Below are 27998 nucleotides of genomic sequence, written 5' to 3' on the forward strand. Positions count from 1 at the left end.
ATGAGTATGAAGTTAGACTAATTTTTATATAACTATTCAAAATTGTACAAAATGAGAAATTCTAATACATTCAGTCTTTTCAGAATCTATGAGCAGCTCTAATACTATTAGATCATTTGCAAAGAAATCAGTGAAGCTAATTCAATCAAAGAATAGGAGGATTTAATAAAAAGAGAAAATACAATTACATTTAGGTTTAAGATAACAATCTCTTTTCCTTAGGCCTCGAAGCCCTGGATCATATAGCAATGCTGCACATGTTAATTAGAGATAAAGTTTTTAGTGATAGAACCCTGTCTTCCTAAACACCGTGTTGAGTATGGTATACAGTGTTTGTAGATGCTAGTTATTGAAAAGATGAATTGAATTATGTATTCCCTAGTGCGATAATTAAACTCCCTGTTGTCAGGACATATGAATTCTCTCATAAAATTCAAGTTTTCCAACTCAAATTAAAATTCAATCACATAATGCTATTAGTTAAAACTAGGAGCAAGGCTCTAATAATTTTTCCTTTAACAATCTCACTATATGAGAGAATCAGAAGCAATTGGTAAACTTAAGGTGGAACTTCCAACATCAAGCTCTAAACTGGAATTCGAGTAAAATATTAATAATTTCCAGGTAAGGATGTGTAATCATTAAATCTGAAAAAATAAGAGAAGTCAAAAGAAATTTAAATAGAATTTAAATTTCAAATAAGAAATAAGTACTTATGCTTCTTGATTCTCTAAATCAGGGGTCCTCAATCTCAGGGTCATGGACCGGTACTGGTCCATGGCCTGTTAGCAAACGGGCTACACAGCAGAAGGTGAGCAGTGGGTGAGCAACGAAAGTTTCATCTGTATTTGCAGCCACTCCCCAGCTCAGCATCCCTCCTCAGCTCCATCTCAGATCATCAAGCATTAGATTTTCATAGGAGCACTGGTCTCTGGTGCCAAAAAGGTTAGGGACTGCTGCTCTAAATCACTCTAATTTTCCTTATGGTTTTTATTCCTACTTCAAATGAGAAATATACAATTGCTAGTTACTCATATTACCATCTAACTCTTGGGATTTATCAATGAAAAAGCCCTCCGGATTCCCTTCGAAAAAAGAGTTAATCAGAAATGTGGAATTTCAACTTTAAAACTATCAGAACGGGAATCATAGGAAAATAAAAAGAGAAGGTCCAGGAGGGTTTTTAAAAAATAAGATAGTGTGATTAAAGTGTTAAGTTGAGATGTAAGGTTTTTATTACTTTACTAGAAATACCTCATCTATTAGATAATTGTTTCCAGATTATTTTTTACTAGTAAAAGTAATAAAAAAAAAAAAAGAAACATTATTTTACTTTAGGTATATATTTTAAATCAGAAGCAAGCTACAGAGCACAATAAATGTCACTTTGCCTTTCTCTTATTCAGAAAAGTAAGTAAAATAATAAATTTCTACCTTCCAAGGGTTGAAAAGTACCTGAAAGATCACATTACCTAAATCCCTGCTGAATACATTAATCCTCTGTACCACATTCAAATGAACACCTCTCACTTCAGTTACAAAAAAAGTTAATACTTTGAATAATTCCATTATATTTTTGCACAACTTCCTTGGAATTGTTTTTCCAACATTCAGTCAACAACCTTATAATTTACACCTGTCTATACTGCATTAAACTTAGTCCTATGATCAAATGACAGCCCTTCCAATACTGAAAGACAACTTTTATAGAACCACACCAAGGGTTCACAGCCATGCTGTCCTGTTGCATAGCTCAAAGTCCTGAAGTCATCACAGCCTTTCTCATCTGGGCATGTTACAATGTGTCAACAAGTCTTTTAAAGAGACTAGGTGTACCTGGGATAGAACACAACAATCTATTCCCTGGATTCTGGACTGTTCACTATTCATTCATACATTAGAAAATGAACTGGAACCTTTGATAATAACACTGTTGACTTTATTCTTCGGCCATTTTTTTTTTTTTTTTAACCCACACAGCACTTAAGGTACATCTTCCGAATAATAATATTATACAAATAACAATAAAAATGTTAGATTTCCTTAATCCATGTTTGGCAATTAACAGCATCTTATTAAGTTTATAGTGTATAATATGACCTAACCAGTCATCTCCCCGCTACATATCTGTAATCTTATCATGTCAATTATCTTCTCCAGCTTTCAATCACCTAACAACTTGAGCAGCACTGTGTGCTTTCTCTCTCAATTCAGTGACAGCATGTTAAACAGGAGAGAGCCTTGAAACCAACCACCAGAGATGAAAAGATCCATTACTTTACTTTCGCTAAACTAGATAAAACTATCCAACTTTTCTATCTTTCCTATTAGTGTATCATGAAATATTTTGTCAAATGCCATTTATTGCCCCTTAAAAAAAAAAAAAAGAAAGCCGTTTCTTTCATTCTTGTAATGATATTACATTTATATTTATTTTAAATTCTTACCTTAAAATTGTAACAAACATTTTGGTCTCATTGCTATCAGTTCATCAATCTTCACATATCATTCGATTAAAAGTAAAGTACATGCACTCACATACACAAGTGAATTTAAATATAAGCCCAGGAAATTTAGTATTGTATGGCTATGTGAGGTAAAGTTCGGATTAGTTTCAAATCACTTTATTTTTTTCTAGTTTCACACCACAAAATAAATTCTCAGAGAACATAATGCCACAAATGTATTTTGAACTAAGTATATTAAGTCCACTCTTTCATTAGGGTAATAACAACAAAAAAAAAATGGTTAATTGACTATGTTTGCAGATTTGTGTTGCTCTCTTTTAACTTCATTCCTGAACCACATGGTTTGGTAACAGGAGAAACTGATTTCTTAACATCTCTGCTTGCTTTTCATAGTAGTATTAATTTTGACCACCCTAGGTCCATTAAATGGGCACACTTACCTTTCTTTCTGCTAAAAGCACGGTTCATGATGAGAATCAGCCAAATAAATGTTCAATTCAATCACACTTTATATCCTATAAAAATAAGAAAATATTGAAACATCAATGAAAGAATGTTAACCAACTTCTTTTATGAAAATGTATTTTAATCACAAATTCTTTTAAAATATTTTAATGTTTACAAACCATATTCTGAAATCTCCCAGAGGACAATGGGTAGGAATAAACATAAGTACTCAGTATTATGAATGGCATGGCAGATAAGAATATTTCAAATGAAACTTTCCTAAATTCTGTAATCTTCTTGTCTTTTTCCTATTATACATCCATCATTAATTACATTTATCTACAAATTTAAAAAGAAAATCTCTAGTAAGCAGACCAAGACTGAGGAAAGAGGCAGCTACAAAGTTTATAGAGAACGATGCTTGTATCTCACGCATGAGCCAACAGAGAGGGAGAGAAATTTCATAATTCATAGAACATCAGTTAGACTACTAAGAAGTATCTTGCCTTACAAGTAAAAAAAAAAGTTAAAGTTAGAATTAGTGATGCTTTAGCTCTACTTAAAAAGTCTTAAAAACAAGACCCCCCCAAATTATATTATTTCCATATAACTTCATCGTATCACAATATCTAGTAGCCAATTTTAAAAAATTAGGTATGCAAAGAAACAGAAAAATACAATCTACAATGTGGAGAAAAATCAATTAAAACTGATTCAGAAATGATAGATAACAGTAGTTGTAGGCAAGGCCATTCAGACATTCCATATGCTCAAGAAGCTAAGAGATTAAGTAGTTAATAAGAGATAGAGAAGATACTAAAAAACACCTGAATCAAAGTTCTAAAAATAAAAAAAAAAAAAACACAATGTAGGAGATTTCAAAAAATACACTAGATGAGACTTGTGGCATATAAGGCATTGCAGAAATAAAAAAAAGTAGTGAAATTGAAGGCACAGACATGGAAACTATCTAAAATGTAACAGAAGAGTATAATGGAAGGAAGGAAGGAAGGAAGGAAGGAAGGAAGGAAGGAAGGAAGGAAGGAAGGAAGGAAGGAAGGAAGGAAGGAAGGAAGGAAGGAAAGGAAGGAGGAAAGGTCACTAAATTGTGGAAAAACGTTGACTGGTCAAATAGTCTCTGAAGCAGAAGAAAGAGAGGAGAAAGAAAAATATTCGAAGAAATATAGGCTGAAAATTTTCCAAAAAAAAATGAACCCAGAGATTTAAGAAGTTCAACAAACCCCGAATACCAGAAACAAGAAAAAAACTACACCATAACACATCAAAATCAAATTGCTCAAATCCAGGAACAAAGATAATCTTTAAAGCAGCCAAAAAAAAAAGAGACATTATGTATAGAGAAACAAGATTAGCATGGCAGCAGTTTTCACATCCGAAATACTGCAAAGTAGAAGACAAAGGAGCAACATCTGCAAAATATGGAAAGGACCAAAGCTTAACCAAGAAGAAACAGAAAATCCCATTATATATGGGGGAAAGTAAAAGTGATTTTTTTTAAGGCCTTTTTTTGAATTTCTTTACAAAACACTATTATATATTTTTGCTTTTATCTTTCTTAAAGGTCTAGAGGAAAGACTCTATATTAAATGTTTACGTTATAAATATCATTAAGCAACTTTATTAATTCATTTGATATCTATAGTAAATCTGAGTATATCCAAAAATATAAGTGAAATATTTAAATGTGATTGAGAAAAAATTTTATAATTCATAATTTATTGAAACATGATCACTCCAAGTTTAAAGCCAATTGGAAGGAATTTTAAATCTCTAAATAAAAATTTAAAAATATACCACAAACATTAAAAGTAGGTCATTAAATGAATTATTTTAATTCTAAAAATCAGTAACCACATTGAGCAAACACTGTGAGGCCAACTGGTGCTCATTACTCTACAAATTTAACCTTTTATAAGCCTAATTTTAAAAAAAGTTTGACATCAACAATCATTTCTTTAAATAAATCCAGCATATCCAGGTTGGAAAACTGATGTACCATGGGAAATCCACTGATATTTATAGATTAGTTCAGAAGAAGTTTAGTGACTTTTTAATGAATGTCAGTTTCCTGCTTTGCAACCTGCTGCCCAAACTCTTATTTTAAAAAATTAATAAATTAAATCATATTGTTATGATTGAAGAAACTATATATGGTATGAATATTCAAACCTGTAAAACAGTTGGTTCTGAATTTTATTTTTATCCTTATGAGTACATTTAAAATCGGACGTTCCTAGAATTCTTTCAAGGTTAAATTTTTTTTTTTTAACTCTGAAAATTGATTGCAACATAGACCACATTAATGTAAGTCATAAATCATTTTAAAATCTTGTTCACCAAGAGATCAGAGATAATGCTAAAATAATGAAGTCTAACCATTAGGTTTAGTTCTAGGAAGGTAAACTATGTGAAGTTAAAAAAAAAGTTGCTTCTGTGAATGCATACAAGATGTATTTTCTCAAACTGTTTGTGTGCTTTTCTGAATATTTAATTCAAAAGGTAATGAGAAAATGTCAAGACAATTTTAGATCCTGCATTAATACCTCCAGGTTGCTAAATACTAAAGTAATGGCTAACTATTAGAACTTCATTGTTTGCAATGGTTAATAAAGCTTCCAAATTCTGCTTAGCACATTTCTAACACTCTTTTTGATCTACTAAGGGTCTATTGTAAAGGTTCTCTCCTTAAATCTCTAAATGATAAGACATCTCATAATATTCTTTAGCATTGTATTTTATGGCTGTAATTTGTACAGGTCTTTACTTTTATGGATGAATACTATCTAAGTGTACCCAAGAAGTTTAGTGACTTTCGGAAAATTCCCTGACTTGGGATATAAATGATTATCATTATTTCCCTTTTTTAACAATATTGACCCACATCTCATAACACTCATAAAAAATCCTTTGGTCTTTCAATAGATACATTTTGAGACCACATTATATAACAAGCATTATAGGAGTAAAGAAGTAAAAATAAATATGATATGGTCTTTGTTTTCAAAGAATTTACCATCTTTGAGAAGAAGGGGGACTCTGTGGATAGAAGCAAACCTTATATAAGAAGCAGTAGATACCAGTGAAAATGAGTGGATGAAGCACAGGATGACTGCTATGTTCAAGGGGAAAGCTGCAAAGTAGATATGAACAGTCATTTCCAAGATGGGTAAAGGCTAAGGGTGAGAAGAGGAAAGGAGATTTCAGGCAGAAGGGCAGAACGTGCATGGTGCATGTTTATTGTGGGCAAGGGGCTCCTACCCACATGGCTAATAGCCTTCAGGAAGCCTTCCATGGTCCTCACTGAGGTCTCCTCTAGGATATTCTCCAACACCCTTGACTGGGAGTGGGGAAGGGTCTACAGAGAGCACTTTGGGCACCCGATAATGTGTCCAACTCTTCAGAAAGGCTTATACATGAGAAAATCTTAATACACAAGATCCAGAAATACCAGATCTGTCAAACAAAATAAAAAGGATCTGAATTTCCAGCAATCCAAGAATAAAGTCAAAATAAAGGCTAGACGACTAAATCAAAAAGAAAAATGGGCACATACAGCCTTTCTGACAATGAAAGCTATGACATTTAAACCCCTTTATTCTGACAATAACATCTGCTGTAATGATGAGGTATACTCAAAAGTCATTTCTACAGCTGTAAACCGTCTACGTATTTATTTCACAATAAGTATCTCAGCAGTAATTATGTCAATGTTGGGATATCACAAAATTCCATGCAGAGATTGGGTACTATGGAGATATCCCTTGTTCGGTGTACCACACTGGAGGTGGCACCACCACTCAGATAATGAGGACATTGATGAGTCCTTTTTGTGCCCTTAGTGTTATCAGCACTGGGGTCACTGACCCTCTGAGGATCAAAATTCAGAGAGTGGGCGAAATCGTTTTCCAATGTTTATTAAAGCGAAAGCTTGATTCACCATGGGAGCACACTCCAAGAGAATGGATGTGGCTCCCCGAGCTCTACTGGCATAGCATTTTTATGAGTTTGAGGGTTAGGGAACGGGTTGCCTTTAATCAAGAGAAGGAATATTCATAAATCTTTCTGGAATGTGGAATGGGGTGGGGATTTCTGATAATTGGATTGCCATCCTCTTTTTGATCATATGTGGACTAAGCAGTTAACTGTCATGGTGCCGTTGAGTATGTCATTTAGTATGGTAATGAGGAGAGGTCAACCAGAGGACAGTTCCTTCAACTGGTACTCATGCAAGTTTTGGGGGTCTTCCCCTAAATTTGATTACATCTTTGTTGTGGTTATTATTCCAGCTGTTTTTTTTTGTTTTTAGTTTTTTTGTTTTCCTTATTGGTAGAAAGCTATGGCTCAAGGTTGCTTCCCCAAAGGCAGGTTTTGGTCTCCTGACTACCGACTATATTAAGACCAAAGGAGTGAAAGCTCTAGAGAAGGAGACGTATTGGAATTCTCAATCTTTCTGAGCAATCTCTTTCACATGTGTTTGATGAGCATCCCAATATACTTCTATAATTGTGTATAAAATTCTGAGCTAAACTCTGGCAGACTTGTAGCAGTCTATTTCAATAATTAGATACTGAGATTTTTCATTAAAACTCCATTCAATGATCAATTAACTCTTTCTCACTGAGTTTTCTTCATTATCTTGTGTCCTCAATGGGTGGTCAGCTACTTTTCTCTAAAATGAGATAATTACACAGTAAATAAATTATGCTAAGAGAAATATTTTAAAAGACAAAACTCCGTATATTGAAGAAATCATTATTTACCATAGAAAACACCCGACTATCCTATGTGTAGACCTAAAAGTAAGCTAGGTTTAGTTTCCTTTTGAACCTTAGATATGAAGTTCTTTGTAGAAGTCTTACCCAATATTTTCTCCAACAGTATAATTTCTTTTTATTTTGATTGTATATGATAACTGCACCTTTTTTAGACCTGTGCTTCAACTATTTCACCCAGAACTTTGATATCCATAACCTAACTAAGAGCGATAACTTGTGGGATTCAACTATCCAGGTACCATTATCTTTGGCAAAACTATATGAATTTGTTTGGAAGATTACAGTAAAATAGCTTGACCACTCAATGCTATTAGTCTAAGACTCAAGACTTTATGTATGGATTTTTAAGACTAGAATTTGTAAAATATATGTTTGAAGATTCATTTGGTCTCTACAAACAAAACAATATAAAATTTTTATTTGTTTCAAATTTTCTGCTTTTTATTAAGGTGTTTCACTTGAAAAGAATTTTCTCATTTAAATCTCTTGCTTTAATATCAACTGTTTTTAGACTGGTATTTTGTACAGTAAGCCCCATTTTTATCCTCACGTTTAATTCTAACAATCAGTAATTATAAATATGCATAGACTTACCGTTTTTACAGTTTTGTTTTAAGAGTTTTAATCAAGTCAGAGAGTGAAAAGTTATTCCTTTTATCAGCTTTTAAAGCAGCCTTCAGAAGAAACTTCTCCTATCTCTTCTCCCTTGATAGGCAGAGCATCTCACAATGTCAATGGTCTCACTGGGAGGGAATTGATTGGCAGGAAATCTAATCTTTAAAAACAAAGCTTCCAAATATTTACACTGGGAAATCATGCTTTCCTTACTGTGAGAGGCAGTGCTGGATATTACCAGCACACTTGCCCACATACAATACTCCTTAGTTACAATTAAAAATGAATTCTGCTTCTGTCACTAAAATCATTCGTGCCCTATTTTTAACTTGAGTGGGAGTAAGGTATTCCTTAATTCTCTGGTATTCTTCCTGTGGCTTTCTACCAGTCTTTCACATATAGCTGCCAAAACATTTCTCCTCCTAAATCTCTTATCTTCATCTCTATCCTGATCATGTTGAACTTTACACTGGCCCAGGGATCCTGGAAAATAACAAATGTTAAGGAAATTCCTTCACCCCTTTGTGTTCTGGAAATGGCTTGCTGCCAAGTACCACCCTTTTCCATTTGACATAGATAAGATCCAGGGCACTACCCTTATTTACTTGTGACAGGCAAGACAAAGACCCTCCAAATTTCCATTCTTAGCTTCATAAATGATTAGCCAGACTGTTTGTGCCACTGACTAATATGGACAAGAAACCTGCTACCAAAATTTAAGTAAACTTCTCTCTTTCTCCCAGGGTCCTGAACTTTGACTCACCCTCAGTTTAGCCGACTCAACTCTTCCTTTATAACCTCTCCTAAGAATAAGCTGACCTCAGGGCAAAAAGGTCTTTTCCCTACACTACAGTCCCAATCACAACACCCCAAATCATCTTACCTTCCCACATCCTATTCTTTCTCGCATTATTCATTCCTCCTTATAAAAAGAAAGCCTATTTCTGCCTAGTCTTTCAGATAGATAGTGGGCACATTCTCCCTATTCTAATGGCCCTTCCCCCTGATTGTAGTAATCACCTCACATAAGGTCTCTCCTTATCTAAATCCAGATTTGTTTTTTATTTGACACTACATGTGATCAAATTCAGAAAGATTTCTGGCAACTAACCCCAACCTACTTCACTGAACTAATTTGCAAATTTTCCTTTCAACGTATCTACTCAAGTAGAGCTAGCCCTCTTATTTTCTGGCACTAATGGGTGTTTTCATTTCACCACCAACTGAACTGCAAAAAAGTGTGTCCTAGAAAACTAAATGAATCCAGGTTTTAAAAATGTTATCTTTGCATCCCTAGCATCTAGTTCATATCTATAGTAAATATCTGTTAAATTATGAAGTTAATTAACAAATTAAGTTTTCTAAATACATTTTATTGTAATACAAACACATACCTTAGCTCCCAAAATTTGTTGAAAATATATAACGATAAAAACAAATCATGAAAATATTTGTAAGAAAATATAATGGATAAAGCTGTAAAAAACAATATAAATGGACTAAATTGCACAACAAGTACAATTTATAGATAAATTATGGAGTTCAAAGGTTAAATGAATAAACTCTTCATCTGAAGAACAAGCTATAGTGCTTAAACAAACTGAATAAATGTCGATATACCCTATAACTCAGAAACTCCATTCCTGAGTATTCATCATAAAGGAATTCTCATAGATCCACAAAGAACTTCTGGGAGAAATCTCATTATTGTTTGTAGTAGTAAGAAGCTGGAGGCAATCTGGTTGTCTAGTGCCAGTAGAAAATAATGATTAAATGTGCACACAATAACATGAATAGTTCTTAGACACAATGTTGATTGCAACAAACAAGGCAAACCAGATAACTTCCAAAATAGGCAAAGCTTATATACAAAACAATATCAATATTAAAAGAAAAAATACAAACAAAAATATGTACTTTAAACAACTGACTGGTAAAGAGGGGAAAAGAGATGAGATAAGGAATGGTATAAAAGGGAATAAAATAGAGGAAAGACAGTGACTTTGAATAGCCCTAAGGAGTAGGATTATTTCAATACTGTGTACCTGCCATCAATATATAAATCTTGGCGCAAGGCTGGCACTCTTTTGTTCTTCTTCTCTATTTAGTTACCCTGGGTACATGGTGTTTTGTGGGCATTTATGGGGTGATGTCAGAGCCCCTGCCTCTGAGTATAGGAAAAAGCAGAAGCTCATTTGAGACTGAAAAATTACACTTTCCGTACAACTAAGGCATCTAGACTGGGCCTTTCCAGATACTTAGTATTCCTTTTATTCCTTGTCCTTTGATATCTTATAGCAGCTGTTTCAAATGTTTTCTACTCTTGTCAAGTCGTATCCTAGGTGATAATCTTGTCTCCTACTTTACTGAGATGATTGATGTCGGCCCTTTAATATTTCCTCATTTTTTTTTTATCTCCACTAGTCAACTGGGCAATGTGATTGCCCACTTTAAGACTGAAATACAAACACTCCAGTCATTCATCTCTTTGCCTGTTCTCTTTACCTTCTCTCTTATCTCAGAGGAACAGAACAGCTTCCTCCTCCCTACACTTTTGCTTTGTTCTAGTTCAATCCCAGTTTCAAACACCTGATAGCATTATCATCATTCTCACTCCATCTCTTAAATACCATTAGAGCTATAGATAGCTCTTTTAACTTTTGTCACAAAGTTCTTGAAATTTTGGTACCCTTTCCACTGTGTCATATCCTAAAGACCTATGTATGCACTATTATTTGATTTATATTTTGAAGGGAGAGCTGACCAGTCCAATCGATGGTTGGATATTGAGGGTGGAAGAGAAAGAGCTCAAGGACAAACACTACTTTCTTTTTAACTGAATAAAGCTCCATTTCTTGAGAGAGGGATGCTTGGGGAAAACAAAGTTGAAAGGTGGAATTCAAGATCCCTGTTTTAGATGTTAGTTCTGAGATACCTTATTAGACATCAAAGAAGAGATGTTGATGAATGGTTAGATATATGAGTGTGGATTGGCAGGTAAAATAGGAATAGAAATATGATTTGTGAAGTAACCAGTTTACGGATAGTGAGAACAGTTACAAAGTGGGCATAAATAGAAAAATGATAATTAAACCCAAGGCATGCTACATTTTATAAATTAGTCAGAATAAGAAGATCAAGCTAGAAGGTTAAAGAACAGCCACCAAAGTCAAGTGAAAGCCAAGAAAGTGTATACTTATGGTATACAAATGAAGAACGTTTTCATTAAGAGAAGATTAAAGAATACGGAGTTGTCTACATAGGGGAAGCTATTGCTTTTAAAACATGGAGATTATCAATGACTTGCATTGTAGTTTCAGGGTTAAGGGGCTAAAACAGCTTGATTGGTGGTGGTTCATGAGAGAATAATATGTGAGGAAGTAGAGAAACTCAAGAAATTTTTCGACAAATGAAAGCAAGAAATAATGCAGAACTGAAAGGTGACACAGACTCAGGAATAGACATTTTGTTGGGTACTATTGCACATATTTTTATGCTGATGGAAAATTAACAGGAGAAAATTGATGATACAGAAAAAAAGAGAGTATAAATGCAGGAACGAATTCCTTGAACAGGCGTAAAGAGATAATGGTCAAATCCACAAGCAAAATGACTGTCCTTAGAGAAAAAGAGAAGTAGTTCACTCATTATAACAGAAAAGAAGTCTGAGACATTTAAAATTTGGTAGTTCAGTAAATTTAGTGATGAGAAAATATTCTCTTCTCAAGAAATTTCTCATTGCATGTATTTTATTATTTAAATGAGTACATCATTAGCTCTTTGTGAGGAAGACGAAGAGATTTAAGGATTAGAGAAGAGAAAAAACAGGAGGTAAAAAGAGGAGAGTGGAGAGGAAGGGGCAGAAAATAATCATCTCGATTGCAAGAGCAAATTGAAGAGGCAAGGGAATTGAATTCCGAGGAATTTTAATGAGCTGATGAGGACTGCAATCTGAACATATATTTAATTTGTGTGTGCGTGTGTTTGTTCCAGCCACATTACCTACTTAAGTGAGGAAGAGTACCTAGTCATCAACAGAAACTGGGATTTTTTAAAGACAAGTAAGACAGAGAGAAAAAAGGACAAGAGTGTATTGATAAATTATATTTCACATACTGAAATAAGACTTGCCTTTGAAATTGGTTCAGCCTTAGAAGCTATATCAAACAATTGTTCCGTCTTCTTCATATCCCTTTATCATAATTAACATGAATATACAGTTATAATTTTTTGTTTTAGAATTAATTTTGAAACTTGTTCACAATTTAACCAAAGGGGAAGATATCCACATAGGTACACTCCTATACATTATGTTTGTCATACTAATACATTTACATCCAAGAAGGCTTTCTTGAAGATCTAACAGGAAAGCACAGATAAGAGGTAGAAGGAAAAGATATATTTTTGTATCCTTATGCTTAATGTAGATTTCAACACAAATGTGGATCAGTAACTAAAATTACTGATTAACTTCATACATTGGTAACATGAGTTTTAAGTTTTAGACTACCCTATCATTTTCACCAGTAAGTCTTCTTGCCCAATTTCAACTAGACATTTTTGACCCTTATCTACCAGAAGGGAGTGAGTAAGTCTGGGCTGAAGAGCTGAAGTCTAGTGGTATCTGCAGCTACAGAGAAGAGAGAAGGAGCAAAGGGCAGGCACTCAGGCATTTGCACCTATAATGAGCAAACAACACATTTCTAATCTAGAAGATCTTTTCCTATTGGAAATCTTGAAATCTTGACCTCTTTTCATATTTCTGACCTCTAACAACAGAAAAATTCTGAGATGTCCTAAATCACGGTGAGCTGGAGAGTGAAAGACAAGACTGTTTAACCAGTTAATAGCTGTGGGCCAACTAACAGACTGCTCACTAACAGTGTATGTTGAAGCTTTGAATCAATGTCTATAGTAACCACCAAATGCCACAGAATCCTGCTTATGCATGAACTTCCAGGGCTGTTGCCCATAACCAATCAAAAGTTGTAAATAGTTTTCCCTTATGGATTGTGCACCTATCCTAGAACTGTTCCGACTTAAGCTTTTCCCACCCCCTTATCTGTAGCCAATGTGAATTATTTCAAAGCGACTTTTATCTTTCTTCCCTGAAACAGGAAAGAGCCTGTCAACTCCAAGACAGAAGACATGTTGCCTTCTCTATGAAGCTCAGATACTGGTGATTTTTAAATGGCATGCCTCAGGATGTAGTCCTTTTCTGGACAGCATTTAGCTCAATAAACACTTTCTTACAGGAAAGCTTTCAGCCATAAAAGTTTTTGTTTAATACCTCCACCATTCCACTCATGGAATAATTTCCTTTTTTCCCTTGGACTATACACCAAATGGAGTGATAGCAGGTTAATTAAGGGTTATGTTTAAACAAGTTATTCTGAGAAAAAAAACAAAAGTCCAAACCAAATATGGCCCTTCTTCCATGTCTTTAAATATGTCAATAATTATTACTTAGACTTTGCTTACTGAAAAGCAAAAGTAACCCTCAGAGCTCCCAGTACTCTGAGATTTGTGATGAACATTTATATTTTTACTCAAGTCTGGTTTTGTTTTTAAAGTCTCAAGAAATAGAGATTTTGAGTCATATCTCCCAACCTAGATGTTAATTTCTATAAAAGCATAGATTTAATGATATAAAAATATTCTTGTAAACATTTCTTAGAAAGGTTAAATGCAGCAAAAAATCTAGAATAATAATTTTAGTGTGAGATAGTTTTACAGTGCAATAATAATTTTAATATTTATAATCATTGACATTTCTAAATATATAATATTCTTGAATTCCCCCCATTTTATTAGTGTCTTTGATGTATGCTCACATACAAAATTAAAAGAATCATCAATATTTTGTGAATTATCTAATTTTAACACAAAAATGTTTGTTATGATAAATAAATGGAAGACATTAGTGAGTATTTTATCTCAAAAAGTAAGCATGTCTTTTAATAGCTATAGCCATTTAACTTCACTGTTTCGCAGGCAATCCTCTGCAAAACTATACTTGATTTTTCCATTATGTTACCACTTAATTCTATAATTTCTAAAACTTTTAAAGATGATGTTTACTGGTATTGAAATATAGTACATTGTTATATTAATAAAATATTAACATTCTATCTATAAAAAATACAAATAGTAACTGTGGATTACTTTAGACTAGAGATTCCCATGTGGGGAGCGGAAGGGAGAAGGACATGTCGAAATGTCAGCAGTAGGGGCAGGACAGGGCACTTAGCATTTGCTGTTTTGAAAAACATGAGAACAGTATAATAATTATGTTCGTGATAGAAAATACAAGAAGCTCTATAAAATCTTGTTGAGAACTGCAGAAAATAAAGTGACAAATACTTTTATGTAATGTGGGTTTCAAAAGTTCATACATATGTTGGAGAAAAACACAGTCTCCTTCTAATCCCTGGCATTTTTAATATCTAACAAGGAGACTTGAACCATCTTCTTACTTTGTATTTTTATATCACAAAAATGTTGTCAGGCTCAATCATGGTAGGCTGTCTCTACTTTTAGGCCAATGACCTGGAGGTGAAACACTTCCGTGTCATGTGATTTCTTTATAGAAACACATACTTGTTATTCTTAATATATAAAAATAAGAGTCACAAAAGCATAAGCTTAAGATAGACAGCCAGACAGAGAAGAAACTAGTTTGTCTGAGAATAACAAAACCAGTTGGTATGTAGCCTTCTTTTATTTAGAAAGCAAAGTTTGTGTATTAAGAAATAGTGAATGTTATATAGTGTATATACTTACTTTTAATGATCCAAATTATATAAATACTGAAATAATGATAAAACAATTCACCCTAACTCTACATATATTTATTTTTTAAATTTTACTTTATTCATTGCAGAAATTTTCTACTTTAAACATAATATTCACTATCATAAACTAAGGTCCATCTATCTTAGCTCTGAATAAAAACTTTAATTTACTGTATGTTACAAAGATACATATTTCTACATGCATAGAAACAAAGTGCTTTAATATATTTGAATTGCATTGATAGAATCCGAAGTTTATTCCTCTTTCTCCTAGTACATCTTAGCAGGGAAATCAAAGAGAAGAATAAACTGAAAAGAGAGACAAGATATAAATTTCCCAGTGACTTTCTTTACAATCTGCAGAGCAAAAATCTTTGTTTACAGTTACGGTGTTAATAATGAGAATAATAATAGCAAGAAGCCTAGATTAAAATCAGCATTTTTTTAAAATTATGGGAATATTGGCAAAGTAAAAACACATTTTAAGTGCTGGAAACTACCCACTTAACTCATCTTGCAGAATCATAATTAAATAATTATTATTTAATGATAAAAATACAGTATATCCACCATTATAAAGAAGTCCTGTCTTGATGGAGGTGAAATCAAAACATTTTTAAGAAAATATAAATATGGAGTTCTCTCATGTTTCCCAATGCTTTTTTTTTTTTTTGCTATTAACATTCTGTTCTCATAATGCAAACCATATGTGACAATATGCAGCCGACTCATTCCTTTAACGTTACAAATGTGTTCATTCAGCAGTCCAACAAAAGTGACTAAACTATTGTCTTTGATCACTTCTATGCCAACGTTGTCCAGCTAAATTAAAACAACAATGCATCTTTCTTCTGAAATATATCACGTTTTATGGATCATAATTTGTTAGAAAAATTCATTAGAGAATTAGCCGTTTAAAAAATTCAAATTGAGAAATCACCAAAGTACAAAATTTACTGTTCAGACATCAGTGCTGCTTTGTTTCAAGCTAAAATGAGTCACTAAATTCTACAGTTTAAATGAGTGTCTATACTCATTCATTAACAGTAATTTTCTATAAGATAAAGGTAAAACCTTTCACTTGCTTGGGAAGAACTAGGAACTGAGAAGGCAGAAATGATGCTGAAGCTTAATGATGTTCAGCTGTGACACAGATGGTGCTTCACACTGAACTGAAAACCTTTTGAATAATAAAGTTGAGGCCCTCATAACATGGAAGAATCCTACCCTTGTTTCTGCCGGATTCCCTCCTTTGGACAACGGAAGAGCAACTTCTGAAAGTTTAGTAAGTCCAAATATATCTACTAAAGAAAACGATCTTCGGCTTAGAAATCTCATGTCCTAATATCATCTATTTCTATCATATTAAGTAAAACAGTCTAAATTGAAGAGAGTTAAAGAAAATGATAGTAATATATCTCAGTCTACAGGATGCACTGATTTTAACACTTGAGGAAAATAATATAATTCCACACGCACATGCGCGCGCGCACACACACACACACACACACACACACACACACAGTGAGACACAACAAAATTTGTGCAGCCAACTAGTTTCCTCCATCTGGTTATTCCAGGTCACTGTTATTCCACTAAATCAAAATATTGACTAGAAATGATTTTTAAAAATTTGTAGAATTTAACTGTATTATACACACTAATGCTTCAATATTATTCATCATAAGCCAATAAACAATTAAATATTTTAAATATTAAGGTTAAAAAACAGTAGACAACAAATAAATACATGTGAATCTGAGAGAAAATCTCTACTTTCTCTATTAAAATTAGAATTATTTTTTATCACATTCTGTAAATCCTAAACTACCTGGTATAATGCCAGAAGTACAGTGCAAGATCACTAAAACATATTTTACAATGTTGATGACAATAATGTAATACATATTTTGGGCATTTTCTTTGTATCATATAATTACTGTTACTTGGGGTAATTATCAATTTGTATATATTAAGATGTAAGCCATTCATATTGCAACATTGGTTAGATTTAGATTAAATTGAATTAGCCAAAATACAAATGGATACTATTAGAAAAGAAAGAGAATCAGATGAGAATAATTATCTGAATGAATAATAAAAAAAAAAATTCTACAGAGGCCATTTGAACTACTGCTGTCCTCTACTTCCTTGACAGTTCAAACAAAACCAACTTTTCACTGAATTTGCCAATAATGTGGCAATAATTCATTTGGTCATAGTCTCCTACAATCCTTCCAATGCATTATTTCCAGGCATAGGTCCAAAACTCTGAATCCTAGAGTAGCGATGAGAATTGCTTTGCAATTCTTTGCATTAGCAGAAACATTCTCATTTGGAAAATCTATAGTAGAAATATACATTTTAATTTTCTAGCTTTACTGTTGTTCTGCAACCCTATCCTGCACACATCAACCCTCGGAAACAATGATATCTCACAATTCTTGTGCTATCTGTATTCTGATACTATTATATGTTCAGTTCCATAATACTGTTACTAGAAGTATATTTACCATCCAGTTAGTATTCATTGCTACACAATTTCTTTAGTGAGAAAAATACACAGATATATTGGGGAGGCAGACAAAGCTGAGAATCAAAAAGAGATATTCAATGGAGGAAGAGAGGAATACACAGAAAAGTTATCGATGAAGATAGAAGAGAAAATAATGAAACAAATTTCCTACCCCGAGGATAACTTTACTACATGACAAGACAAATGACAGTAGAGTTACTATAGGACTAGCATATTTTTGCAAGATAAATATTCCAATTCTCTGCAAGGCTAGGGAAAATGAGTTGAGAGGAGTAAATACTGAATTTAAGAATGATGTGTGATTCAACAAACATCTACTGTGTGCCTATTTTGTGTCAGGCTCTATATAACTAGATGCTTTCAGATATGTTCTCATTTAATAGAACTATTCTCAGAAGCAAGTAATACTATCTTAAATTTATATAAAAAGAAACAGAGATTCATATAGGCTTTCGATAAATATTCCATATTCCCAAGATCACACAGTTGGTAAGAAACACAGTAAATACTAACCTTGGGTTTTCTAATAGCAAGTTCAGGAGATATCTACTCTATATTTCACACATGCTGTCCTTTATTCAAGTTTTTTATCACAGACCTTCTAAGATGTTTATAATTTTTTATCACTATAAAAGATCAAATGTTCTAGAAATTCCACTATCTCAGAATCCAAACCATATCTCTCTGACTTTACTTCTTATTTCTGGACCTGAAAGACTACATGCTCTGATGTTTCAAGGTATGTGTTCAATCTAGATGTCTGATTTCTGCTTTGAATGGAAGGAACTCTATATTCTTAGAGTAGCATCAATGACTGATACTTTTTATATTTAAACATGAAAGGAATTAATTTAAATTCTTTCTCCCAAAGGACTTCTTGTGTTCACTGGTAAGAAAATAAGACACATTTAGAGGGTCATACAGTCTATGGATATAGAATAAATAAAATCAGCACGTTAACAGAGTAATAACTAGAATTCCTTGCCTCAGTCTCATTTTCAGGGAGCTATGAAAGGTTGATGTACCATATATTTGACATCTAGTATGTGCCTGGCGATGAATCAATGCTTTAAATATAGCATCTCATTTACTTCTCAAAATAATATTCTCAGAGTGGTAGCAATTCAATATGACAGTATCCACACTAATGTAGCAAAATGATTTACCCACGTGCATGTGTCAATAAAGTGGCAGAGTCAGATTTTTACTGTAAGTTGATATGACTCTAGTGAATGTTTGAGTTTCCTAGTATTTTGGTCTGAGTCTTATCTTGGATTCATTATTATAAAGCAAATTTCTTCTAAAATACCACTGGGTCCAATGAAAGTGCCATAACAACTCTTATTCCTAAATGTTTAACATCTAGCAAGAAACACCAACACATCATTAAGTAAAATCATGCTTCATATATACAAGTTCAAATAAGACTGTCCTTGTATGTAAATTGAAATTTAACGTTTTAAAGTCTTGCCTGGTTATCATACAGTGGGAAGAGAGGATCTTAGAGAACAAAACAAGCGCTAACACTGAAAAGATTTAGAACAGACAAGTCACTGGTGGCAGAGAAGGACAGACAAGTAACCTATAACCAGTCAGAAAAGCAGACCCCAAAATACAAAGATTCAGTAAGCAGGGCTAAACTCAGAATCTAGAAAGTTGGAAGTGTTGTATCCCATGCATAATTTTATGCTGCCATGTTGAGTAGCCAAATGTGGATATAGTTTGTCTTAGGATGCTTCAGGGATGCAAGTAAGAGACTGATTAAAATTGGTTTGCATCATAGGAGCTTATCATCTTACAGAACAAGAAATAAGAAGGCAAATAGTTCTCAGGTTGGTAAATACAACAACATAAAGCTGTCATTAAAGTCCATAGTGCTTTCATTTCTTGTGCTCTCCCATTACCAGCAGGTTGGCTTTTAGTGTTAGGCTGTTCCTTCACAGTGACAAAATGGCAGCTCCTATCTACCTAAACACATACGAATGTAGCTGGAAGAGTATCTCATTTTATCACAGGAAAAGAACCTACAAAACTTTCTAGAGGCTTCCAAAGAGAAGTGGGTCTCACAGGCATGGGAAAGTGAATATCAGACATTTTAGCTTCTTCAGGTGGGCTTACTAATAAAAATAGGAGAATGGCCAAAGGCTATGCAGATTCCCTACATATAAATCTGTAATCACAAACAAGTTTAAATATCTTAAATGGCCATTCCTTGCAACAGAGTCTGAAGTTAAATGTTAAAATTACCTGACATGTTCAGTTTTGTTTTACTGCCTTTCCTCACCCATCCATAAAATTAATCCAGAAGAAACTTGTTTCAGCTTCTAGGATTAGTAATAATTTAGAATGGAAAAAAAAAATAGAAGAACTGAGTATAAATTAAATGAAAATATCCTTGGTAATGCCAAACCATCCCAACCTAAAATGAGAGACTTCTGTTAAAAAAAAACAAAAAACAAACAAAAAAAAACAAACAAAAAAAACGGAACGGGGCATTAATGTGTGCTACAGGCCCAAAGAATCTATAATAAGAAGTTAAAAGAATTATGCAGAGGACTTAAATATGCTTTTTTTTAATCGCTAATCCTGTTTTTTAAAAATGTTATATTTATTTTATCAAAGTTAATGACTACCATAGCATTTAGTATGCAATCATATATTTAGCAGAATGGATAAATACAGCTTTGGCCATTCATAAATGAGCCTCTCTTGAGTCCTCCCTCACATTTAATGTCTCTGAATCACTATCCTAATTATTCACAGTAAAACACATGTTCTGAACCTACGTCTTCCTTGTCTGCTTTTATGTCTTTTTAACAATTCTTAATTCAAATATTTTTGTCATTGTTGTTCGTTTTAATTTTTATTTATTGAGAGACCAGCCCAGATGATGGCAGGACAGAGCTAGCAGCTTGAGGAGGGAACCTAGAACTGAAACATGGAATCAACTTCAAGGTTTATGTACCAAACAAAGCAAGAAACAATATAAGGCCTGGGATCCACAACTAAGAATATTAAAAGATTCACAAAGTTCTATCTCTTCATGAAGTGGAAACCTTTCCCTCTTTGACAATTAGAAAGTTAAATTTTATTACAAGTTTGTCAAAACAATGAGAATGGTAAAATTAAAAGCAGTGGGTGACTTCATCAGTTCAAATCTGCTTTGAAATACCTCCATATTTTTACAATTCTATAAATTCAAAATATTGAGCAAGATTCTTAAAAAAAATATTTTATAAGATAATGTCAGTTTTAGGGTAGGAAGGTACAGAATACTTTTGTAGAATCTGTCTAAATCCTAGCAGGCAATTTGGGAAACATTTGCCAAACTGGAATGCACAATTGCAGAATTATTAACTGCTTCTGATCAAACAAGCATGGAGCTTGGCGCAAGGAGTTTGGCAATATCCAACATGCCAGCTCAGTTACGTGCTGATGTACTGATGACAGAAAAGAATAGCACACACACAAACTGCTATGACGCAATGTGGTCATGGATAACTGCCCCGTGCCTATGAACTAGGAGTGATCCCGAAGTTCATAGCCATTCCTGAAGACAGGAATCACTCCTGGCTGGCTTTATGGAGGAGCAAGCTCTTGCAATTAAATTTAGGGTAGAAAACAATACTTTGAAAGATATTGATATTAGATATTGCTCAAGGAAAATGTGTCTTACCAATAGTAATCTGGCAGCAGAGAACAAGATAATTTGAATAAGGAGACTTTACAAGGCAGGAAGAAGAGCTAAGGGTGTATTGCAATGGTCTGGGCCAAAAGTAATAAAGGCCAAAGTAGACTAGAAAATGGGAAAGAATACCAGAAACTGACCATGGGCACTAGGAGACAAACTGGGATGCCACAGTAAATTTTGAAAACTTTTTCTAAAACTATCTTTTGGAAAAGAAGAAAACATGTGCACTTGACTTTCTTCTGAGAGAAAGCAAATAGATTAGAATTGTTACTCTAACATATTTTGAATTTCCTTCTTAGCTACAATTCAAACTAGAAATTCATAATTTTTAGTTGAAGCTATTTTATATAATCATTTTTTAAGAAGAGACTTTCAAACAACAGTATCTAGGTTTGTAATCTAAACTTCTGATAAAATCCTGTACTAAGTGAGAAATATTCCATTTAACTTTATATTTGTTTCACTTATTAGGTACTAGAGTGGCAACCATTACAAACATTTTTTTCTTATGGTGAAATGGTAGCCATTGTGTTTAGTGTTGACTAAAATGCCATAGGGCGTTCCCATTCATTGTCTACAATATATTATGTGGTACTAGATAAGATGTAGGACATTCAGAGGCCTTCAAGAATCAAGAAAGAGGTAAAACAAACATGCAAGTCATACCAACTGCATCACGGGGCAGTGGAATTTGTGAAGACCTGGAAACATACATCCAGCCTGAAAACACCTGTCTAACCACTGCACTGGCAAGAAAGTGAGGACAGGGTGGGCCTCTTGCTTTAGGTAGTTCTTTAACACATCTCTCTGGATACTTGCTAATTCTTATTTCCCTGGTGCGTCTTCCCTCCCAGACCATGATATAAACCAGTAGAGATTAAAATATGAATAGTTTTAATAGTTGAAGCTATGAATGGTTGTTGTATTTTTGTTTTTTGTTTTTGTTGTTGTTTTCTTTATAGGGCACCCAGACTTTCAGTCCCCTAAGACTGTTTCCTATCGTAAAAATAGATAACAGCTATTACATTTTAATATAAGCCAAATACTGTTTCACACACTTTATAAATATTACCTTCAATAATCCTCACAACAATGCTATCAGGTAGGTACTCTTATTACCCTATTTTACACACAAGGAAACAGTTGAGAAACTAATCCACAGTTATTCAAATAGTAAGTAGGAGATTCAGACCCAAGCTCTCTAGTCTTATTTTTCATAAAAGCAACTCAGCCCTTACCTAGTAACCAGTACATATTTTCTCCGAAAACAAGTTTCTCAAAAAGTATTTTTTTGTATTATTTTTACAAATATAACATCTAAATATCTTTTTATTTGGAAAGCAAGTTGGTTATACACCATCACAACTTTATTCTTTCGTTCTTCATTTTATAAAATGCCCAGAATGTGGCTAATAATGTTAATGACCTTACACATGACCTAAAGACTAAAGTGACTTAACTCCATTTACCAGGTATAGCTAAACATCAAAAGCAAAGACCAAAGAAACAATGAAAAGAAGCTTCATTACTTTATGGGCAGAAAATAGACTGTTGTAAGAAGCTCTGTTTTATTCAAAAACATCAAAGGGGAGAAAATTAATTTTGACATTTATACATAAACTTAAAATGCCACCAAGCACTGTTTCCATTCCAAATGTGTCCGTTATTTTACTTTCCACACAAAGAATTTAACCTCTGTAATTATTATTAGAAGAAGAATTTTACAGGCATTCTAAAAATAAAAAGACCATTTTTATTAGCTGACATTTGACATTTTTCACCTAGTTTTTTTTAAAGGCTATTTTTCATATTTTTGAAAACCAATAATCTTAAACTCAATCCATCATCATAAAGTCTAATTCAAAACATCTGCTTGTTTGGTAAACAGAAGCCATTTTATATCTGTTCCATTATTTTAAACTTATAGCCAGAGTTCTTTTATTTCAAAATTTAAAAAAATAAAATCAATTTTAGCTTAAGCAAGAAAAGGAAGGTCTTTACCTGCTCATTTAACCAATCACAGAAGACAGAAAGGACAGTGGTGGACAGTGCCGCGCCTGGACTCAAGGTGGACCAGACAGCACCAGGGTCTCTGTTCTCCATCACTTGTGTTTATGTTAATATGCTTTTCCAATATTCCCTTTTCGATATCTTTCTAGAAGACTCACTGTGGGTGGACGATTGAGCCTGAATGCAAACACCCATTGCAGAGGCCCAGATACCAGGCAATGGGACTCAAGTCTGAACAGAGCACCAGTGATAGGATTCCTAGTACTGGGAATTTACTGGTGGGGCACTCACTGGACCTGTAGGGCAAAATATGATTTCATTCCCAGCTACAAAATTCAGAGGGTGATTTAGGCTAAATATCAACCCTCCCTAGCTTCAGCTTCCCAAACATTAAAGGTCATAATAACCACTTATTTTTTAATTAAGTTTACATAAAAGAGCACGTGAAAGGGTTTATAGAGTATTTGATACATAGCTACCATTTATTACATGTGCTAGGAGACTTTAAATGAGAAAAATCTTGTGGTTTCTTCTAAATACATGGATTCTGGGAAGATCAAACACATGGGGAAGTATTTTGTAAATATTCAAGTGCTATGTAGATGTCAGTCATGTTGTATTCATCTCCAAACTTTGATCTGTGAAGTGCCAACCCAGTGCTCTACCTGTCTAATAGTATTCCATGTTATTTGAACACATTTGCCCTCTGTGTATGCAAACGAGGGTGGAGGCCACTTCTTACATCTCCTTTTCCCCATCCCTCCTCCTACAGTTTCTAATACCATCCTGAGCATAAAGTCCCAGCATATATCTGGGAGCTGATTAAAAGGAATTATTCTATCATCTTGCCATTAATAGAAATGAAAATTCCCAGTGCTGGTATAAATGAAATGTCATCTTTTTTTTTTTTTTCCTATCAAAAATAATCTTTAGAGTGAAGTACTAAGTAACAAAGTACATGATTACTCATGGTTCTACTTTCCAGTTGATAACAACTAGGTCTGGATGTTTTACATACCTTCTAATTCTTACAAAAATAATACTAAATGGCTAGTGAAAATTGCTGTTAATTGAATTTTGTAGCCATAACACACAACGAAGGTGATAAATTGAAGACAGAATTTATTACAAAGTTGAGATACTATAATATCACATTAAATTCTTGTGCGTGTGTGTGTGTGTGTGTGTGTCTGTGTGTGTAATTCTGCATGAAATACATTAATGTCCTATTTATCCTTGAGAAAGAGGTGTTCTAGATGGATAACTTCTCAGATAGTTTATGTCTCTAGACAACCTGGCTTTTATCTTAATTTCAGAATGGAACTTCTCTACAGGTAGGTTTGGTAACAGTGAGACTTGAAAAGAACTTCAGTAGTAACCCACTCTGCCTTTCGGCTCAATGCAAAATGATGTCTATGGTCTCCCAATGAGAGATATGTTTTTATGTAATGGACTCTCTGAATTAGGTTTCTTTATCTGTTCTGACTTTTAGAAATCTCAGAACCCCTGTTAGCAAATATGCTAGAACTCCAAGATATGCATTTCATAAACCAGCTCACCTTTATTTTTACATATTTCCTTAACTTATTTATTCCCTCTGTGTTATTTTCTCACTTTTGAATTCTCTTAGATTTATGGTTATACTATGTCTTTGGGAAAATATACAACATGGATAAATGAATAAGGATATAAATGTCTTTTCTAACATCTACTACTACTTGATGCAACACAGTAAATTTATTTATGGTTTTCCTATATCATCTTTCTCATAACAAATGCTCAATATAGCTGGTCTCCAGTATTTAGTATCCTATTTTTTCTTTCTTTATTTTTATCACGACTGACCACTTAACCCATGAGGTGTGCACTAACATCAGGTAGAGAGTATCAGAATTAAATTGAAGGATATCCAGTTTGTGTCCACCAAGAATTAGAGAATTGTTTGGTGTGCAGAAATTCACACATCCATTGTCAGATGTGCTGTGAGTAGAAGGAAAGAGTAATTTTCCTTTTAGAAGGACACTGAGAATAGGCCTTGAAGAAATCACCCCTTCCATCTCCCCTCTGTCTCTCCCTCCCTCCTGTCCTTCCTTTCTCCTTTCCTTCCTTCTTCTCTCCCTCCTTTTCTTTCACAAATATTTATTGAACACTTTCTTTATTTCCAGGCATTGATTTGAGTGCTGAGAAGATAGATCTGAAGAAGACAAACTCCCTGCTCTCATGGAGACGACATTCTAGGGGAGAACAGGAGGGGAGAGAGTAATTTAAAAAAGAATATACACACACACACACACACGCACACGTATATGTATATGTATATGTATATGTATATGTATATGTATATGTATATGTATATGTATATATATAGTAACTTCAGGCAGCGAAAGTACTATAAAACAGGTGAAAAAGACAGGGTAAAGTGTTAGAAAGTGATGATGGAGAACTATTTTAGATTGGGGTTTGTATGGGGAAGATAACTTTTGAGTAGAGACCTGAGAGAAGTGAAGCAGTAAGTCAAGATTTCTGACCAGATCAGAAGGAAAAAAACAAGCCTACTAGTACTGTGAAAAGCAACAAAGAAGCCAGTGTGCAGTGGTTACAGGTAAGAAGGAAAGTGAAAAGAGCCGAAGTTAGAAAGGCCAGATCTCTAAGGCTTGATAAACATGGTCAAGGAGTACAGACTCTGTTCTAAGAATAACAGGGAAGACACTGGTAAGATTTAACAGAAAAGTGATATGACTTTTTATTTAAAAGTATCACTGTGACAATAAATGAAAATAGACCTCTGAAAGGAAGGAATGTGGTACAAGAGGGAAAGCAGGCAGGCCAAGTAGAGGGTCTGGTGGAAATGATACAAAAAGGTAGTTTGGCCTAAGGTGTTGGTCATGCAGAAGTGAAAATTGGTCAATTGTGCATATAAAATTGAGAGTGGAGCCGAAAGTTCTCACTACTAAATGGACTGAGGGATATAGCGGATTGGAGAGGTGAGAGATCTGTGATCTGTGAGATCTTGAAGGAAAAGAATGAATGATAAGGAAATGTGAGGGTAAATTGTGAGTCAAAGTTTCTATTTCAAATACTTTCTAAGCAATTCTATCTTATAGTTCTCTACTAATATTACTATAACTTTGGAAAAACACTTTTAAAGAAATAATCTTACAGCAAAAGCCATGTATCTGCTGTTTTCTTTATGCCTGAGCCTGGTTCCAACTAGAACAAAGGGTAACAATGCAGTTCATGTAGCATGCAAAATAATCACTGTTATTTAAAAATATTCAAGTACACATTAAAGATGACATAATTGATTGAATTATCTAGCATTTTCAGCTATATTTGGGGTAATAAGATCTAATTTAAAGATAGCCTGTAAAAATATTTTTATATTATTAAATGTTTAAATTTCTTAAAGTTTTAATTTCCTACATTGTTTTTTTAAAAAAATTCTTCAGTTGACAGTATAATTAATATGTAAATCTTAGCTCCCAGCATCAATTTGTAATCCTTTTGCTTCTAGTTAATTTTATTTTCTTGAAATAATAAAATATTTTCATTGAAGGTGGATTAAATGTAATGGTTATAAAACAATGCTGAAGAAAATCATCAAAAATACCCATATAAATTGATGTTTAATTTTAAATCTTTTACTTAGGGGGTCAAAAAACACAACATCAACATATCATTTTTTGTCAGCCAGGAAGTATGCATGTTTCACAGGTGATCTATAGGTTTAGGACTATGTGCATTTGGGAAATTAATAGCTATATATAGATGATAAGATACAACATACTAGTAGCTGAACTTTGTTTGATCTCAAAACTGCTAAAGATTATTTTGAAGAGTCATTTTTTTCTTTAATTCACTTTAGTCTTTTGTGCTGATGTAACTTACAACTCCAAGCACTTTGCCAAATATTGAAGCCAAGTAGAAAAAGAAATGCTGTTTCACCTCTAAATAAAACAAACAGGTGATATCAATGTCTATGTGTAATCAATTCTAATTTCAACTTGATATGTGCAACTGCCAATTAGATCGTGTGGGCTCTGAATTTTAAAGAGGACTAAAGAACATTTTCAAAAAGAATCAGTAAATTTACTTCTTAATGCTCTTCATTCTTGGAAAACAAAACATAACCCGGAATACACAAGTTCTACATTTCTATGAAAGATTCAGGGACATTGTCTTGATAGAGGCATGAACATGTTTCTCTGAAGGGAACTTGGAAGGAGCATCTAAATTAGTGAGGAAGATAATCCCCAAATAAATAAAGGTCTAAGAGCCTATACTTCGATAAAATAAGATTATATATGCGATGCTATAGTATCTTTTTTTATTATGATAGTGTCTCCTATTTAATTTTGTTAACATAAAAATTTAATTATAGAATGAAAAATGTGATAATGGTGGCCTAGTTTGTGAATTCTTTTATAAAAAGAGATAGTACAACCAGGATAGCAAAATGGAAAATCTAGAAACAAAATCTACAACAAAATTAGGTGACAAATGCGATGTGCAAAATTTTAAGATGGACCTCAAGATTCTTTCCTCCTAGTGTACACATCCTTTTTGTGAGTGGGCGGGACCAGTGACTATAAGGGAATATCACATTCGCAAATTACATTAAGTAATATAGTAAATATGGAG

At 33.5% G+C, this 27998-nt stretch overlaps 1 protein-coding gene across 9 annotated transcripts in view; it reads right to left on the reverse strand.

The window, feature by feature from the left end:
• Window positions 1-27998, reverse strand: part of GULP1 (GULP PTB domain containing engulfment adaptor 1) — a 202677-nt gene that overhangs the window by 83431 nt on the left and 91248 nt on the right. For all 9 annotated transcript variants that reach the window (XM_016150108.2, XM_036236039.1, XM_036236040.1 and 6 more), the window contains one exon: window positions 2909-2983. In XM_016150108.2, coding sequence (XP_016005594.1) covers window positions 2909-2936 — 28 coding nt within the window. In that variant the 5' untranslated portion in view covers window positions 2937-2983. The remainder of the gene's footprint in view (window positions 1-2908; window positions 2984-27998) is intronic.

This window comes from Rousettus aegyptiacus, unplaced genomic scaffold (assembly GCF_014176215.1).
Source record: "Rousettus aegyptiacus isolate mRouAeg1 unplaced genomic scaffold, mRouAeg1.p scaffold_m13_p_2, whole genome shotgun sequence".
Taxonomy (NCBI): Eukaryota; Metazoa; Chordata; class Mammalia; order Chiroptera; family Pteropodidae; genus Rousettus; species Rousettus aegyptiacus.